Source organism: Cucurbitaria berberidis (assembly GCF_010015615.1).
Source record: "Cucurbitaria berberidis CBS 394.84 unplaced genomic scaffold K460scaffold_4, whole genome shotgun sequence".
Classification (NCBI taxonomy): Eukaryota; Fungi; Ascomycota; class Dothideomycetes; order Pleosporales; family Cucurbitariaceae; genus Cucurbitaria; species Cucurbitaria berberidis.
Genome location: NW_024468938.1, coordinates 2,464,498 through 2,479,509, shown reverse-complemented (window position 1 = coordinate 2,479,509; position 15,012 = coordinate 2,464,498). Strand labels below are relative to the sequence as shown.

At 54.6% G+C, this 15,012-nt stretch overlaps 6 protein-coding genes across 6 annotated transcripts; 5 read left to right on the top strand and 1 right to left on the bottom strand.

Moving 5' to 3' along the window:
• Window positions 1-4,024: 4,024 nt before the first annotated feature.
• K460DRAFT_407892 (p53-like transcription factor) lies at window positions 4,025-6,860 on the top strand (the record flags this gene model as incomplete). Its single annotated transcript, XM_040937117.1, has 4 exons — window positions 4,025-4,034; window positions 4,468-4,666; window positions 5,064-5,270; window positions 5,348-6,860. 4 exons carry the CDS (start codon window positions 4,025-4,027, stop codon window positions 6,858-6,860), a joined length of 1,929 nt encoding a protein of 642 aa, XP_040786111.1.
• Window positions 6,861-7,150: 290 nt separating this feature from the next.
• K460DRAFT_146991 (uncharacterized protein) lies at window positions 7,151-7,984 on the top strand. The gene has a single exon (XM_040926784.1). It carries the CDS (start codon window positions 7,442-7,444, stop codon window positions 7,898-7,900), a length of 459 nt encoding a protein of 152 aa, XP_040786110.1. The 5' UTR covers window positions 7,151-7,441; the 3' UTR covers window positions 7,901-7,984.
• Window positions 7,985-8,455: 471 nt separating this feature from the next.
• K460DRAFT_288871 (uncharacterized protein) lies at window positions 8,456-9,412 on the top strand (the record flags this gene model as incomplete). Its single annotated transcript, XM_040929086.1, has 2 exons — window positions 8,456-8,662; window positions 8,729-9,412. 2 exons carry the CDS (start codon window positions 8,456-8,458, stop codon window positions 9,410-9,412), a joined length of 891 nt encoding a protein of 296 aa, XP_040786109.1.
• A 1,107-nt stretch (window positions 9,413-10,519) lies between these two features.
• On the top strand, window positions 10,520-11,924 carry K460DRAFT_147027 (uncharacterized protein). The gene is made up of 3 exons (XM_040926785.1): window positions 10,520-10,717; window positions 10,792-11,232; window positions 11,297-11,924. Exons 1-3 carry the CDS (start codon window positions 10,711-10,713, stop codon window positions 11,614-11,616), a joined length of 768 nt encoding a protein of 255 aa, XP_040786108.1. The 5' UTR covers window positions 10,520-10,710; the 3' UTR covers window positions 11,617-11,924.
• Window positions 11,925-12,232: 308 nt separating this feature from the next.
• K460DRAFT_147221 (uncharacterized protein) lies at window positions 12,233-12,678 on the bottom strand. Its single transcript, XM_040926786.1, has one exon. The coding sequence runs from the start codon at window positions 12,585-12,587 to the stop codon at window positions 12,360-12,362; it is 228 nt and encodes a 75-aa protein (XP_040786107.1). The 5' UTR covers window positions 12,588-12,678; the 3' UTR covers window positions 12,233-12,359.
• Window positions 12,679-13,126: 448 nt separating this feature from the next.
• K460DRAFT_378663 (cystathionine beta-synthase) lies at window positions 13,127-14,753 on the top strand (the record flags this gene model as incomplete). The annotated part of the gene is made up of 2 exons (XM_040935094.1): window positions 13,127-14,098; window positions 14,151-14,753. The coding sequence occupies 2 exons, from the start codon at window positions 13,127-13,129 to the stop codon at window positions 14,751-14,753; spliced, it is 1,575 nt and encodes a 524-aa protein (XP_040786106.1).
• Window positions 14,754-15,012: the final 259 nt, after the last annotated feature.

The following is a 15,012-nucleotide window of genomic DNA, read 5'->3' as shown; positions in this document are numbered from 1 at the left end:
GGGGCTGGCGGGAGGCTGCAGGTCAGTGTGCCTCGACAGCGGATGTGCTGCTGCAGGGCTGGCGGGTGTGTTGTGACCTCGTGATGGCCTGCAGCGTCCTGTTCAGGAGGTGCTGTCCAGAGTACCCGCTCAGCCACCATCTTCATCTACACATTAACGGGCTGCTGTGCCTGGGTGTAGTAGAATGCTTTGGCACTGCACTGTACTGCACTGTACTGAACTGACTGGGGGGCGGCGCACAGAGAGTCCCCCCTCGGAAAACTTGAGCGGCAGCCCTGCTTTCTGCCTCTGCATTCTCTATCGGGGGGTGCGTCAGATGACTGGCCAGGTAGGGAAAGCAGAAGAAGTGCGCGCTCGGGTCAGTCTCATGTTGGCTCCTGCGGCCAGCCCGGCGGCGTGCTCTCCTCACGGACGGAGAGGCCATCGCGAGGCAGCGATTGGCCGGGCGGGCTGATGAGGTGCGCAAGCTGGAGGTAAGGAATGCAATGCGAAGATTAGGAGAGCTCGTCGCTGGTCAGTCAGCCCCCAGACGGTGGGAGGGTGGGCGGGCGCAACGTGCGAGACACATGAGGCGCTGGTGAGGTCTGGGACTGAGATGTCACCTTACCCGCGTGGGTTCTCGCAGAGGGGGGGGGGCCCAGCAAGGGAGTAGCCCTTATCATCAGCATCATCAGCATCATCATCATCACCAATTTCACGGAGTTGAACACTTTTTGCGCTGCGTGTGCTCGGAGCCATCGACTGGTGGTGACGAGCTTGGACGGGTTGGGCGCGACTACTGCACAGCGGAAGCAGCCAAGGCCGCTAGTGCCCAAGCGGGAAAGGCGCGGCGCCCAAGCGGGAGAGGATTAACCGCGGATGCTGCACGTCACCGGCCGCTCCTTCCCAATCCCCTGCGCGGGCCTCCCCTCCTTCCCATAATTTCGATCCTGTATCGCCCTCCATCGCGACTTACTGTACTGGGACGGACTACGCAAGGCAAGGGAGCCGCCGTGCGGGTAGGCGCGCCCCTCCCCCCATCGATTCTCGCCATCCTCACCGTTTACGCCCCGCTCGTCGCCCATAGGCTGGAGGGGATATGCCGCCCGCCGCGCCGATGTCGTCGTCGCGCTGGACGTGAATGCGACCTGCTGCAGAAGGCCGCCTGGTCACGAGTGGCTCTGCCTGCTTTCGGAGCATTGCGCAGCCTCCCACTCGGCCGGGTCGCAGTGTGTGTGTGTGCTTTCTTGGAGGGAGGAGGGAGAGTGAGGGTCTTGGTGAGAGCGAGAGAGGGGAGAAGTGGAGAGTGAGAGGTGAGAGAGTGTGAGAGAGAGAGAGAGAGATTGGTGAGGCATGCTTGGATCATGGCGCAGGCGCAGTACAGTACAGTGCAGTGCAAGACCAGCGACTTGCTCCTCGAACCAAACCAACCCAATTCTCCCCCTCCCCTCCCCTCCCCTCCCCCAAGCGATGCAACCTCTGCGCATCACTTTGCTGGGACTGGGAATCCCGTGGCGCCTGTGCGTGGATTCGATGATGGATGGATGCCCCCCCCCCCCCCCCCCCCCGTCAAGAGAGGCCGTGTCGTGTCGTCGTCGCCCGTGACAGCTAACGGCCGTCGAGGACCCTAAGCTGCCACTATCCCTCTAGTCCATGTCATATGGCCCATTCACCACCCTTCACTCGCACGCTGCGACCTGTCGTCTCCCAGCGGCTGCCGGCCCGTGGCGCGCTGCTTTTGCCTTTCCCAGCCTTTCTTTCTCCTTGGCCCCGCCCTCCCCAGTTCGCCATGCACTGCTGACTGACTGACTGGACGCCGCAGAGCGGCCGTGGCAGGAGAGAGAGAGAGAGGAGCAAACTACTCTGATCATCGGTTCGCTTCAATGGGGCGGCTGATGGAGATGAAACATCGTCGTCCCGCCCGTCTGGGCCACGTCCTGCCGTGTCGACTCGAACCCCCATTTCGAGCGTCGTGTCGTGGTCAATGTTCCTGCATCGCTGCACGGGGCGGTGATGCCTCTGGCTGACGAGCCAATCCACGGCCCGCAAACCAGTGGACCATGCCCCGGGACAGGCAACCCTCTTGTTCCGGTGTAAGGAATGCAAAAGGCTCGGCGTGGACCAGCAACCATTCGAGAAAGATGCGAGCCTGGGCACTGGCGCAAATCATGCCTCCCTGACTTCTCGGAGATATAGAGCCTCTGCTTTGGGAAAGGCTCGCTGCTGCAGCTTTCCAATGCTACCGTGGTGCTAGAAAACCGTCATGGTCTGAGCAGGGCAATACGCAGTATTTGCTCTGGGGCTGAAATCTTGATCCATCAATGCGAATGATGCCGCGAAGCTATGCTTGCCTTGGTCGTCTCTTCTTCTTCAAGCCAAACAACCCACATATCCCTACTCACCCTACCCTGTATTGAGCCATAGCCGTTCCTGTCCGTCCGACTGTACTTCTACTGCCCACCCTCTTGTTGTACCCTCACTCACTCTCATTTGCCCGCCATCTCGTAGTTCTTCCTGACAATCTTTCCCAACTCTCTCGCATTCTATCTACCTACCTTGTTGGCCTTGGCCCCAATTCGCCCCCCGCTGGGTCCCTCGACATCATCCCCAACCAGCCCCCCCCCTTCCCTTGTCTCCTCCGTTGTCTTGACGTTCCCAATCCCGGTACCCTACCCGGCAGCTTTTGGACTGCCAAAGATCACGGGATTGTCCAACCCTAGTAGGCTTGTGCGACAGCCTGAGAGCAACAAGTCCAATTTGAACAGAGGGCACCGTGCATATATGCTTCGGCCCTTGACGCTTTTGAACTCGACCCTTCTCGAGTCAGCACCCAAGCCCCGTCGCAACCCATTCACCCTGTCTGCGATTCGTCATCCGTGTCGCCAGAACCCAGATCGCTCAAGGTCCGCGACAGGTCACCATCTTTCGCCGAAGCAGCCACGATCGAAAATCAGCCGACGCCACAATCGTTTCTTTTCAGCAGACTGCAGAAGAACCCTGTAAGTAAGCTCAACCGAAATTGCGACATACGATCCCCTTGTTCAATGCAAAGGACTGACAGGTCACAGCGTAGCGGCGATAGAGTAGATAGTCTCCGCCCATAACGCCTACGTCGCAACCACCATCACAGGGATCGAGAAGCCAGGGCATTGCCCCGTACCTGTCTGTGCTCAGCGATTTGAGATCTGTGGAGACGGCGGGAAGAAGCAAAGCGCACCTGTCGGCCTGGTGCTCCGTCTTGACGAGCCGTTTTATCCTCTAGGCTTAAGCTGTCGCGTAGCCGCAACAGGTGACATCAACGCATGCTGCACCATTGCTGGGTTATCAAAACCGTCAGACCTGTCAGTCAGTTTTGCCCACCTTCCATCACCGCTAGCCAGGACACGCCCATTGACCCAGCATTGTAACAGGCTCGCAAGTGTTGGGTGTTGAACTCGAATCCGCGTGGAAAGAAAGAGTGAGTGCGTGAGTGAGTGACAGAGAGCGAGCGCGCATCACGAACCAATCTGCTGGATAAAGTACGCATTACCAGTGCCTGCTCGCAACAGCCGCACACACACACACCCCTCCCAGGCCGCCGAGCATCAGCATTGACGGATTGGCAGCCACCAGCGACTCGCAGCGGCAGCTAATCGAGGATCCCGCCCTTGTGCCGGTTAAACCCACCAGATTGCCCTGAAGCGAGCCAACAACGGCATTAGACGAGCCTCGACGGCCACCCTCGTCCCGCTCCAGCGACCATTTTGCGCTTGGACCGGCACCCCCGAACCCTACCATCGCAGCCGCACATACAAGGCACTGACTCGCTCCACCACCCGGCTTTTCCAGGCAAAGGAGACAGCATTTCCGTCTCGCAGCGACATTTTTCTGTGAGCTCAAACAATCACCCTGGCAGTCCGTTGAGGTGTCTCTTACCCAGAGCGTCGGATTCGCAGCGCAAAGCCTGAGCGCAGCGTAAGATTTCGGCCTCTCAAATTGGTCGTAGTGTCTGCAGGCGCGGCTACAAACGACAGAAACCGGCGGTGCAGCGATTGCTGCTGCAGTAATGAATTCCGGTAAGTCAGCCTTGAGCCTTTGTAAACCCATGTCAAACCCTCGACTGTTCGCTCTAAGCGCTCCACACCTCCTCTAGCCATAAACTGGCGCCCTTCTCCGCATTCTCCCACCAAAAAAACCCAACATTCCTCCTACTTTTGCTTTTATATTGCATCACAACACGACCAAGCCTACTTGGCCTTGTTTCCCACCCTCCCATCCTCTGTTTACGGCTACACACTGTGGGTCCACTGTTTTGCTGCTCCTGTAGTGCCTTCTTGCACGCTTGCTTGGCCACCCAGTCGCAGAGCCACTTGTACGACCAAGTTCCACGCGCGCCTTTTCTCCTCTCCTATCTCGCGTCCTGGTGCACGTTGTCCGTTTTTGTCACACGTCGTGTTCAACAGCACACTGTCTGGCTCAGGTTGATTGGCTGACGTGCAGGATAAGCAGTACTTCAACCTCCTTTGCCATTGGCATCGGACAACCCTTTCTCTTCCGAGCAACAATGCATCGATCATATTGGTGCGCATGCACATCATAGCTCCTTTGCAGCTGGCGTACCCGATCAGCTAAGGCGCGACGGGGCCCTAGCACACTCGACCGGTATTCCCTTGACGAGCCGTTACGGCGCACCTCGTCCCGACACTGCGTAAGTACTCCCTCTCATTGGCTCTTCTCTTCCCGGCCTGGCATGGCTGGCTCCGTAGTGCTGCCTGGCTCTGCGGCCCCAGCCTGCATCCCTCGACGCCTCTTGGCCTGGTGCTGCCCAAGCTCTGACCGCCCTACACCGAAACAAACACGTCGTCAATGTCCTTCTTCATACTTGTCGTCGTACACGTTTCGGATGCATGGCGCACTTGGATCTCCCAACAGGCCGGCCTGTCACAGTGATCACACGACAAGCCTAGCGGCAATGCCGTACCGACCCTGGCCAGGTTGACAACATATACCGTGCCACCCTACTCTCTGGTTACACATCATTGTTCGATGCCATCTTCCTGGCCGAATAGCACTGTTTTGCTAGCTTGACTAACTTGCATTCATAGCTACCAGCCTGGTGCGGCTCACTCCGACTCATCTGGATCCATATCCACCTCGCCTAGCTCAAACGGCTCGTCGGCATTAGCCTACTCCTACTCATCATTCCCCCCGACCGTGGCCACCACTTACTCTAATCAATACCCCCTAGCAAACAATTACTCCAGCTTCGCTTGCGGATACGGCAACATGTCAACTCGACGCATGTCCTCACTGTAAGTAGCCCATTGTCGTGCATTCGTGCGTGTAGAACCGAAACGAGTGTGCATGGCAGCTGACAGCTACACGATAGACATGATAATTCATCGTCGGCAATGTTACCTCCGTCGAGATCACCAGGCCTGGGCAACTCTGTGTCACCGTCCATGGGTACGTCGGCCAGGGATAATTATACAACAGCAACGCCTGGCCTGCATAGGCACCCTCACACCTTGTCCCCTCGTTCCGACATTCCTCGCTACAACGCCCTGCCAGAAACGCCTAGGAGTGTGCTTCCCACCACGATGCCCATGACTCCCTACGGTGCCTACCCATCTAGCACCTACCCAGGACATGCCAACGCGGCTGAAACGCCACCTTTCAATTCGCTAGAGACGTACGGTACTATTACCTGTGAAGGTACAGCCGTTACGCCTAGTATTGATGCAAAGATCGAGAAGGGCTTCTTCTTTTCCTCTGACAGCGTATGGACGTGCTATCGGAGAAACTACTTCGCTGTCAATGTGTCATTCGGACTCTCGCCATGGATCTCAAACGCGCGGCTATACTTGGATCAGGGAGGCGGTAAGCAGCAAGAGCAGATTCAGTCCATGGCCGTTTCACTCTCTGCCGCTGTCGATGGCACAACGGGAAAAACCATTGAGCTAATCCAGCATACTCCGAAACGCGACAAGGGTCCACAACTTGCTATGAAGAAGGAGTTGCTCGCACCAACCCCGCCAGGAAAGAGCCATGAGCATGGGTATGGTTTGAGTAGCTTTCACCAGACCTCGACTGTACCAGGACCTCAACTCCCCCTGCAGAATGAAAACGACTCTTCGCAGCAGTATTCCCCCACGAGCCACGCAAACAGCAATTACCAACATTCATTCGAACGCATCCAGTTCAAGTCGGCCACTGCCAACAACGGCAAGCGTCGAGCCCAACAGCAGTATTATCATCTCATCGTTGAGCTCTGGGCCAACATCCAGAATCCACGCGACTCGGAGCCTCGCTGGGTCAAGATCGCGTGCCGGTCTTCACATCCTGTCGTGGTCCGAGGAAGGTCGCCCAGTCACTACCAGAACGAGGGCCCACACAACGCAAGTACCTCGCGAGGTGCTCCAGGCTCTGGTCTTGGTGGACCTAGTCATCACGGGCTGGGCTCAAACGGTCGGACGTCATATTCAAGCTATAGCAATGGTATGTCGGGCGGCGGTTCAACCGGCATGGGTGGGAGCATGTATCGAGGCAACACGTATTCACTCGACCCAAGTCCTGTCGGAAGCCATTCTGTAAGCTCTGCAAGCTCACTGAGCGGAGGACCTGTCGAGGGTCTCGTTGGAGACCAGCACATGGTCGACGACGACGATGTGAAGATGATGGAAGCGCCTCATGACTACTCGTACTACCCGACGCCCATCTACGAGGGCATACCCCCCAAGCTCGACACGACTCTCCCTCTACCTGAACGTAGAATTAAAGAAGAGTATCCTGGCCCCGCAGCTATTGCTGCCGGTTGGCAGGTCGGAGGCTGCGGCAGGTTCCAGGGCATAGAGACCAGTCGTGGGTATTACCCAGACGTCCACACTCACGTAGGATATTGAGTTACGCCGACACGCCTTTCGTCATTTGTCGCACCGAGATCTGTTGACCGGTTCAACACGGGTTTCACGCTCCCATTATCCGAGGACGAAAGGACACCCCTCTGCCAGATGACCAATATCTTCGAACATGCTTAACACATACTCCCCGGTTCCGCGGCGGCTTTGTTATTATTTTTTTGGTATCTTACAACCTTTCCCAACACGCACGAAAACCCCGCACCACCCCCCCTTGGCTTGAGCAAACTACGCACGGACTGGCCTTTCTCGCAGAACCACAAAAATGCAATGCAATGGCACAAGAATCAGGCCAAGCGTGGTATTACCAGACGCATAACAAAGGCAATAACGCGGGGTTCAAGGCACGTCGGCCGCGGTGAAACGCTTAGCGTATTACTGCATTTGGCATGCGTCTCCTCAACATGCCGCTCTCGTGGGACCCGACCCGAGTGTACCCTACTCTCACCTTGTCCATTACGATCGGCCATTGCGGCGCATGATGGTTCTTGGTTTTCCTTTTCTTTGAAATTTCCTTTGTCATTACACGGCATATTCTAATCCTGCACCCAACAGCTCATCATGCCATGACGTGTATGATCTGCCTCTACGACTATTTCATTTCTCTCCTTTTGTATCTCTTGCTGGCGTTTTGTCTTGTGTCGTTTTATTATGATGGGATTTCCCTTTTTTTTTATACACGTCAATGGGATGCGAAAACGGTGTTGGGGTTTGGACAAACTATGACGACTCATGGGGCATATGCATGGTGCATGGTGCACATGGATGGAAAAAAGGTATCAATGGTCATACTCTCTTTTATGCTGTTTCTGCTTGGCTCGCCTTGGCAATCACCTGTCATCCCGAGCCTGGTAGCGACGGTACATGATGGTTGTATGAGTAACAGGTCACGGCCACAGAAATCTCTTATGGTATGTGTATGGGGATCAAGACGCAACGGCACTACAATATCGGGCTGGGAAGTGCAGTTTAGGGACATAAGGTGGTGTGGAGCAGATGGGTGTTGGCAGCGCCTGGAAGGCTAATGATGGTGGCCCTTGTCCATTGTATGATTATATAGTTCCCTAAAAGCTTGTGATAGTTGAATAAATGCAGGCGGCCCTTCTCTTTTACCGTGGTTCACCAAGTTGCCGTGTCAAGACGCTGTCATGTTCCGCGAGTCATGGCTTGATTGTACCAGTTCGCGCTTTGATTAGCAAACGTGGTGGGCCTTGGATGTTTCCATCACGCGGGCGATGGAGCCATCCACTGGATCCTAAAACACGCCACGTCACCACAAGGGACATGTAGAGCCGCCAGGGAAAAAGAAAAGAAAAAGAAAAGTGACAGGGAGCGTCGAGTGAAGTCCGAGAAAAGGCGCCCGCCAGTGACTAGCGCGCGATCGTTCCGTCTTCCCCGCCGGCCTGGCGCCGCTCAGGGCCCCACGTCCCAAAACTTTGACGGAACTGCAAGTCCTCCCGCCGGGCCACCACCGTTGTCACGTCATCGCTAGCTGCCCGCCCCCCCTGTCTCTCCATAATCTTTTCAATCCCCTGAGCTATCGGGTGGTCGTCCTGTCTTGAGGCATACCAGGAGCAAAGATGGCGGCATGGCACCATCCGGATAGCTGGCTCACGGCAGCCTTCTCGCCCAACCTCTCGACTATCCTGATCACGTTTATTGTTGCACTGGGCCTGCCGATACTGCTGCATAGCTTCTTGTACAGAAAGGCAGCTGCTTCAACCAACGTTCCCACTTTCCTGCTCGTTGGGCCGAGTGGGGGTGGCAAGACGGCGTTTACAACCTTGGTACGCTGCTATCACTCACTCCCCTTGACTTGAAACACGTCACGCGCAGGTATTGATATCACACAGGCAGAGCGAAACACCACGACGCAAACCCACACCTCTACCGCCCCGCTCACCGTCTCTGCCCTCCTCCCGAGTCCACACATCCCCGCGTCGTCGCACTTCCGCGCCCCTGGCGACCCGCAATTCGAGCGCTCACGCCGCTTCCTCCTCCTCGACACGCCAGGGCACGGCAAGCTGCGCCACTTCGCGACGTCGCAGCTCGCAGACCCAAAGGATGTGCGAGCCATACTATTCGTCGTGGACGCTGCTGGCATCGCAGAGGAAGCAGGATTGAACGAGGCAGCCGAGTATCTCCATGACGTCCTCCTGTCCTTGCAGCACCGGTATACGCGGGCGAAGAGCAGCAAGGGCCCCAAGGACATCCCCGTTCTCGTCGCTGCCAACAAGATGGATCTGTTCACCGCGCTGCCCGCCAACTTGGTCAAGATCCAGCTGGAAAAGGCCATTACTGAGGTTAGGAGTCGCAGGGCAAAGGCGCTGAGGGATGCTGGGGCGGCGCTGGCTGGGAACGAAGACGAGGTGGATGAAGAAAAGGAGTGGCTTGGTGAGGGGGGAGAGGGCGCGTTTGAGTTTAGCCAGATGCGCGAGATTGGCACGACGGTGGATGTTGTCGGTGGGAATGTGGTTAGCGGCAAGGACGTGGGCGATGTCGGGGCTTGGTGGGCGTGGCTTGCTGAGCAACTTTGAAGAGCAGGTAGGATCAAGTTGTGGAGGATTAGAGAGCATGTTCGATGGGCGAACCCCGGCCGAGAGGGGGGACTATCTATTTTCCGGAGCAGGTTGGTGACTGTATATTTTACCGTGGGATACCCGGCTAGCTTATCAATGTAATTCACCAGTGAGTGCTTGGAATTGGACCCGTGCGTACTATCTAACACGCTGTCTAGGTATTTTGTTGCTTCCTTTGATGCTCGACAGTCATACCTTCTACCTCACAACGAATCACATATTAACTCTTCATCTATACTAGGCGGATAAAAACCTAATCTATCACCGAAGACAGACATGTTCTAACACCGCTGCTTGCTTTGACGCGTGGGGACGGCTGATGCGCCAACAGCCTGTCAAAGTCATGGCAATGTACAACATAGTCTTCTACAGAGCATGTTCCTGCTAAGATGACTGTGACAAAAGAAGCGTGTTCGAACACGTGAGACTTTCCCTCGGTAGACAACCACCCTTCTGTCATTCAACCGCTCCGCGAGGAACTTGTATTGTGTTTCAAACACCATGTGAGTACGGTCAGACCGTGAAAGCTACTGGGGCGGGTGACTGTAGACAGGTGCGGAAGCAAGCAAATCGCAGCTTCTAGGACGCTTAAGTAAAGGTCGATTTCGCACTATATGTTACTCACCATAGCAGTACAGTGCGCTTTACTTCACCAGTTAATACGTCTTTCCACATTGAAGACTCGTCGAATACGCTAGCGAACTTCGAGATGTCGGACACAGTCCAGCCCACGGAGACAGTTCGGTCCAAAAGGAGTATTGCTAGAGCAGCTAAGAAGGCTAGAAAAGCCGCACAGGTCGACAAGTCTTCTCCGGCAGTTCGCCCAAAGACGCTCAAAACGAACGGCTACGGTGCGCAGACGACCGTCGGACATTCAACATACAAAATCAAGACCCTGCCTGAGCTGTGTGTTGCGGATGTAGATGTTCTATACAAGACAGAGTCTACCGAGGAGTCAGTCGAGCAGATCAGCGCTTGGGTGCCAGTCAGGGGTCGTTACCTTCGCGACGAGGCGCTCGGTGAGCTCATCGACAAAATCGGCCTGAAGTCCATTAAGGACATGATCGCTATCAACACCAAAAGCGGCCTTCGTAACCAACTCATCATAGCTCCCCAGTGGCTGGATGGCGTCTTCAAAGCAAAGCTTGAGCCACAGAAAGTTGACCTTGCACTGAAGCAAGGTGGTCCGGAGTCTGGGAATCCAATAAGATGCGAGATCACAGCCGTCATGATGTTCTCCGGCGACGATACTAAAAATGAGACGTACGTCAAGAATCTCAAGTTCTTTGTTGAGAACATGCACCGCGACACGCTACTTACTGAGCCGAGCATTGCAGCCGACCAGATCGATCCTTTGGCGTGGAATTTCTCGCATGACGCTCGTGCCTTTGATCGATCGAACTTGCCAAACACCTCCCACGTGTATCCGCTACGTCTACGTAACCAGGTGTCCATTAATGTCACAGAGAAGAGTCTTCGCATGGACTTTAATCTGGTTCCGTGCATCCCGGACCCGCAGAAGAATCCAAAGGACAAGAAGCACCTTCGCGCTATCCTGGGAGATGTCTTCGGTCAAGCCCTTCACGACGGCAACGTCTCGCAGTATCTACCCATGCTCCAGGACTTCTTCCTTGGGATGGAAGTAAAGCGCAACTACCGACCTGACGAACCATTTAAGCTCGTCGATGTCGCTATGCCCCAGAATTTCAAGCCCTCCGTGATCAAGGGCGTGGCAGGGAATTCGACAAGCTACACCGTCGTCGACTACTTCAATCAAGGCAAGTCAAGTCAAACCATACACATACACACAAAGCCTAACTTACGATGCTAACACAATAGCAGTTATCCTCGAAGACGGAAAGAAGATCGAATATCCCCACTTCCCTCTCGTACGCGGAGGCCTAGACAGCTGGTTCCCCATGGAGATGCTGCAGCCCGTCAAAGAGCAACCGCTGCACCGATTCGAGCCTCTGCTTCCCACTTTGAAGAAGCATGTAGTGCAGTTCAGCAAGCTTGACAGGGCTGGTGAGGCTGTGGCTAAGAAGCAGGCTGATGACTTCTTCGATGAGTTCACCAAGGTGCGTGGTAACGATATCGCTTTTTGGGGGGGATGGAAAATGCTAATAGGACTAGGGTGTTGCTACGAGGCGTCCCTTTTTTGAGGTGGATGGAGAGGGTAAATTTACTCCTATTGATCTGGTTGAGTCTGCTTGGCTGTGATTTCACACCTCTTTGCCCTGTTTATTTGTTTTGTCATTTCCTTTGTTGCGGTTCCGTGCACTGTCGAGACGTTTTCTTTTTCTCTTGCTTTAGACTCTGTTCCCTCTGCCTACCATGTTTAGCCAAGGCCTTGCATGGTGGATGAGAATCATGTTAGCCTGTGGGTTTGCAATTGGAATTGACTTCTTCATACCGCGTTGCTCTAGCTTTTCAAATAGTCCAATTAAATACACTCATTTCCGAAACTCTAATGTGTTCTGCTTATTCTAGCCTAGAGAGAAACCCAAGAGTTAAAATTTCCTATTACCAGAGATTAACTCACATCTGACAATGCTCTTCCAGCACGTCGAGCTGAACAGGTCAATGCATAATGCATGATGCATACGGTTTTCGCCCCATCCAGCGTGCCGGAATCCGAACGGACGATCATGGCTGAGACACTTGTAAGCTTACGCCCCTCCCCACTTCCCTGCCCTTCACACTCCTCTTCTTTGCTGCTGAGCCAAAGTCAGCCTTGGATCTACAAGCTCGGCTAGGGCTTGGTACCCGAGCTACATCGACCATAGACTGTATCCGGAAACGCTCCGTCCCTCCGCTTCCTTCCCGTACGGGTCTTACCTTCAACAGGGGCAAGGTGCGTGCATTAATGTGACGACAGACAGCCACCAGTCCACATATTGAGGCCTTACTCTGACGTCTTCCGAACCAAGGCACTGAAACGAGCAATCAGAGTGCTGCAGGAAGCCACTGCCGGTGCGAAAGCGAAGAGGAATACGGCTATGCCGGTCATGCATAGAACGTTAACGAGCACGTTTCGTACTCCTCTAGCACGCGGCAACAAGGAAGATGGACGGGCTTTCATCTGAGGGTAAATGAGGCTTATCCGCCGTGCAGTCGTATGATAAGCCTGCATAATCCATTGACCGCTTCTAATATGTACCTAGCTTCGGTGATTGAGCAGCGAGCATCTCGGTAAATGTACTTTACTTACCCGTATCAAATTAATTTAGCGATTGTTGATGGATTGGCCCCGAGTACCGCCCTCTGCCGGCAGTTCAGCTTCACTACCGGTTGCGTAACGTGTTCACTCCATATTAACTGATGCCTGATGCCTAGATACTCTCTCCGGGACGGATCTGGATACAGTTAGCGAGATGGTGTAGAAAACATAGTTCTAGCAGCCACAGTGTTTCTGGTTAGCGTAGTCCCGTAGGGCTGAGCTAGAGTGTGGCGCCCGGCCGAGGCAGCGGCGTCAACGGCTTAGTGGCGACGGATATAAGCGGGTCAACCATTCGACGTTTTCTTTGCGACATCTTCACGCCATCACGACATCGCTTTAATCTCATACGTGCCGACATTCTCTCCTCTTCTCTCTCTTCGCCTCGTTCTGGCTTACATATAAAAAATTCATAGCCATTTCGTGCACCCTCACAAACGCGTACAACCCCCACTATGTCTACTACGACGCGCCCCGCCATCCCACCAGTGGTCATGGACAGCGTAACGCAGCAAATCGGCAACACGCCCCTCATCCGCCTGAATAAGATTCCTCAGTCTCTCGGTATCCGCGCAACCGTCTATGCAAAGGTTGAGGCTTTCAATGCTGGTGGCAGTGTTAAAGACCGCATCGCCCTCCGCATGATCGAAGCCGCTGAGAAGAGTGGACGCATAAAGCCCGGCGACACCCTCATTGAGCCCACGTCTGGAAACACAGGGATTGGACTTGCACTGGTGGCTGCAGTGAAGGGGTACAAGACCATCATCACACTGCCTGAGAAGATGAGCCCGGAGAAGGTGGCCGTGTTGAAGGCGCTCGGAGCTGAGATCATAAGGACGCCAACCAGTGCGGCGTGGGATAGTCCCGAGAGTCACATTGGTGTCGCGAGACGACTGGTCAAGGAGCTGCCGAACGCACATATTCTGGACCAGTACTCCAACCCCGATAACCCGCTTGCCCACGAATTCGGCACCGCGGAAGAAATCTGGACCCAGACGAACGGCAAGGTGACGGTCCTTGTCGCGGGCGCTGGTACTGGCGGCACGATTACTGGTCTCGCGAGGGGCCTGAGAAAACACAAGCAAGATGTTAAGATTATTGCTGCGGATCCTCACGGCAGTATTCTTGCCGTGCCCGCAAGCTTGAACGACGAGCATATCAATGAAGGATACAAGGTGGAGGGCATTGGATATGACTTCATCCCTGAGGTGCTGGTACAGAAGGAGGTGGACAAGTGGTACAAGACAGACGATCGGACTTCGTTCCTATATGCGAGGAGACTAATCTCTGAGGAGGGTATTCTGTGTGGTGGTTCTTCAGGCAGTGCCATGTCTGCCATGGTTGACGCTGCCAAGGATCTAAATCTGACTGAAGATGACGTTGTGGTTGTGATATTACCAGACAGCATTCGAAGCTACCTCAGCAAGGTTCGTTTCCTCTCATTCTCTCAACCATAACTCTCATACTAACTCGATATAGTTCGCCGATGACGACTGGCTCGCAGCAAACGATCTCCTCCCACCCAACACCGAGAGCCCCCAGCAACCCATCTCTCGGCGCCTCTCCACCAACACCAAGCAATCTGATGCCTTCCACGGAGCCACCATCGCTTCTCTGCGCCTCAAACCTGTCACCACAGTTCCCTCCAACTCTCCCTGTAGCGAAGCTATAGAGACAATGCGCGAAAAGGGCTTCGACCAACTTCCCGTATCCACATACTCCGCATCCGGCAAGGCCCGCCTCGTAGGCCTCGTCACCCTTGGCAACCTCCTTTCCTACATCGCCCAAGGCCGAGCGACGCCCAAATCCCCCGTCGAAGACGTCATGTTTGACTTCCGCAAGCTCAACGAGGTGGTCAAAGATCTGGGTAGACTCCAGCTCGATGGCCAGAAAGCGGAGAAAAAGGCCGGAAGAAATGAGTTTGTGGAGATCACAAAGGAGACTAGCTTGACCGATTTGAACAAGTTCTTTGAGTGGAATAGTGCCGCGGTTGTCACGGAGCGTGTAGACGGGGAGCCGAGGGCTGTAGCTGTTGTTACGAAGGTTGATCTGCTTACTTGGATGGTTAGGCAGGGGAACTAGATATTGGGGCAAAATAGAGTTAGAGTCGATAAGGAGATCCATGATGGGATACGAACAGCATAGACCATAGTCTAGCGATGGCGTCACGGGTAGAAGGTCTCAGTACCAACAGCTTTCTCTTACGGAAAGGCATTCATCTGACTAAACACGTCATAGCTATAAATACCAAAGACCTCAACGTCTACGATATACAAATTTCTTTCTCTCGTTGCACATTTCCTTATATGTGGATGCTATCGACGAGCGCAGTGCGGGTAGT

Coding starts and splice junctions, on each gene's coding strand:
- K460DRAFT_146991 (XM_040926784.1), top strand. CDS start 7,442: ATGACGTGTATGATCTGCCTCTACGACTATTTCATTTCTCTCCTTTTG.
- K460DRAFT_147027 (XM_040926785.1), top strand. Junction 11,233..11,296: donor CGTCGACTACTTCAATCAAG/GCAAGTCAAGTC, acceptor ACACAATAGCAG/TTATCCTCGAAGACGGAAAG.
- K460DRAFT_147221 (XM_040926786.1), bottom strand. CDS start 12,587: ATGCAGGCTTATCATACGACTGCACGGCGGATAAGCCTCATTTACCCT.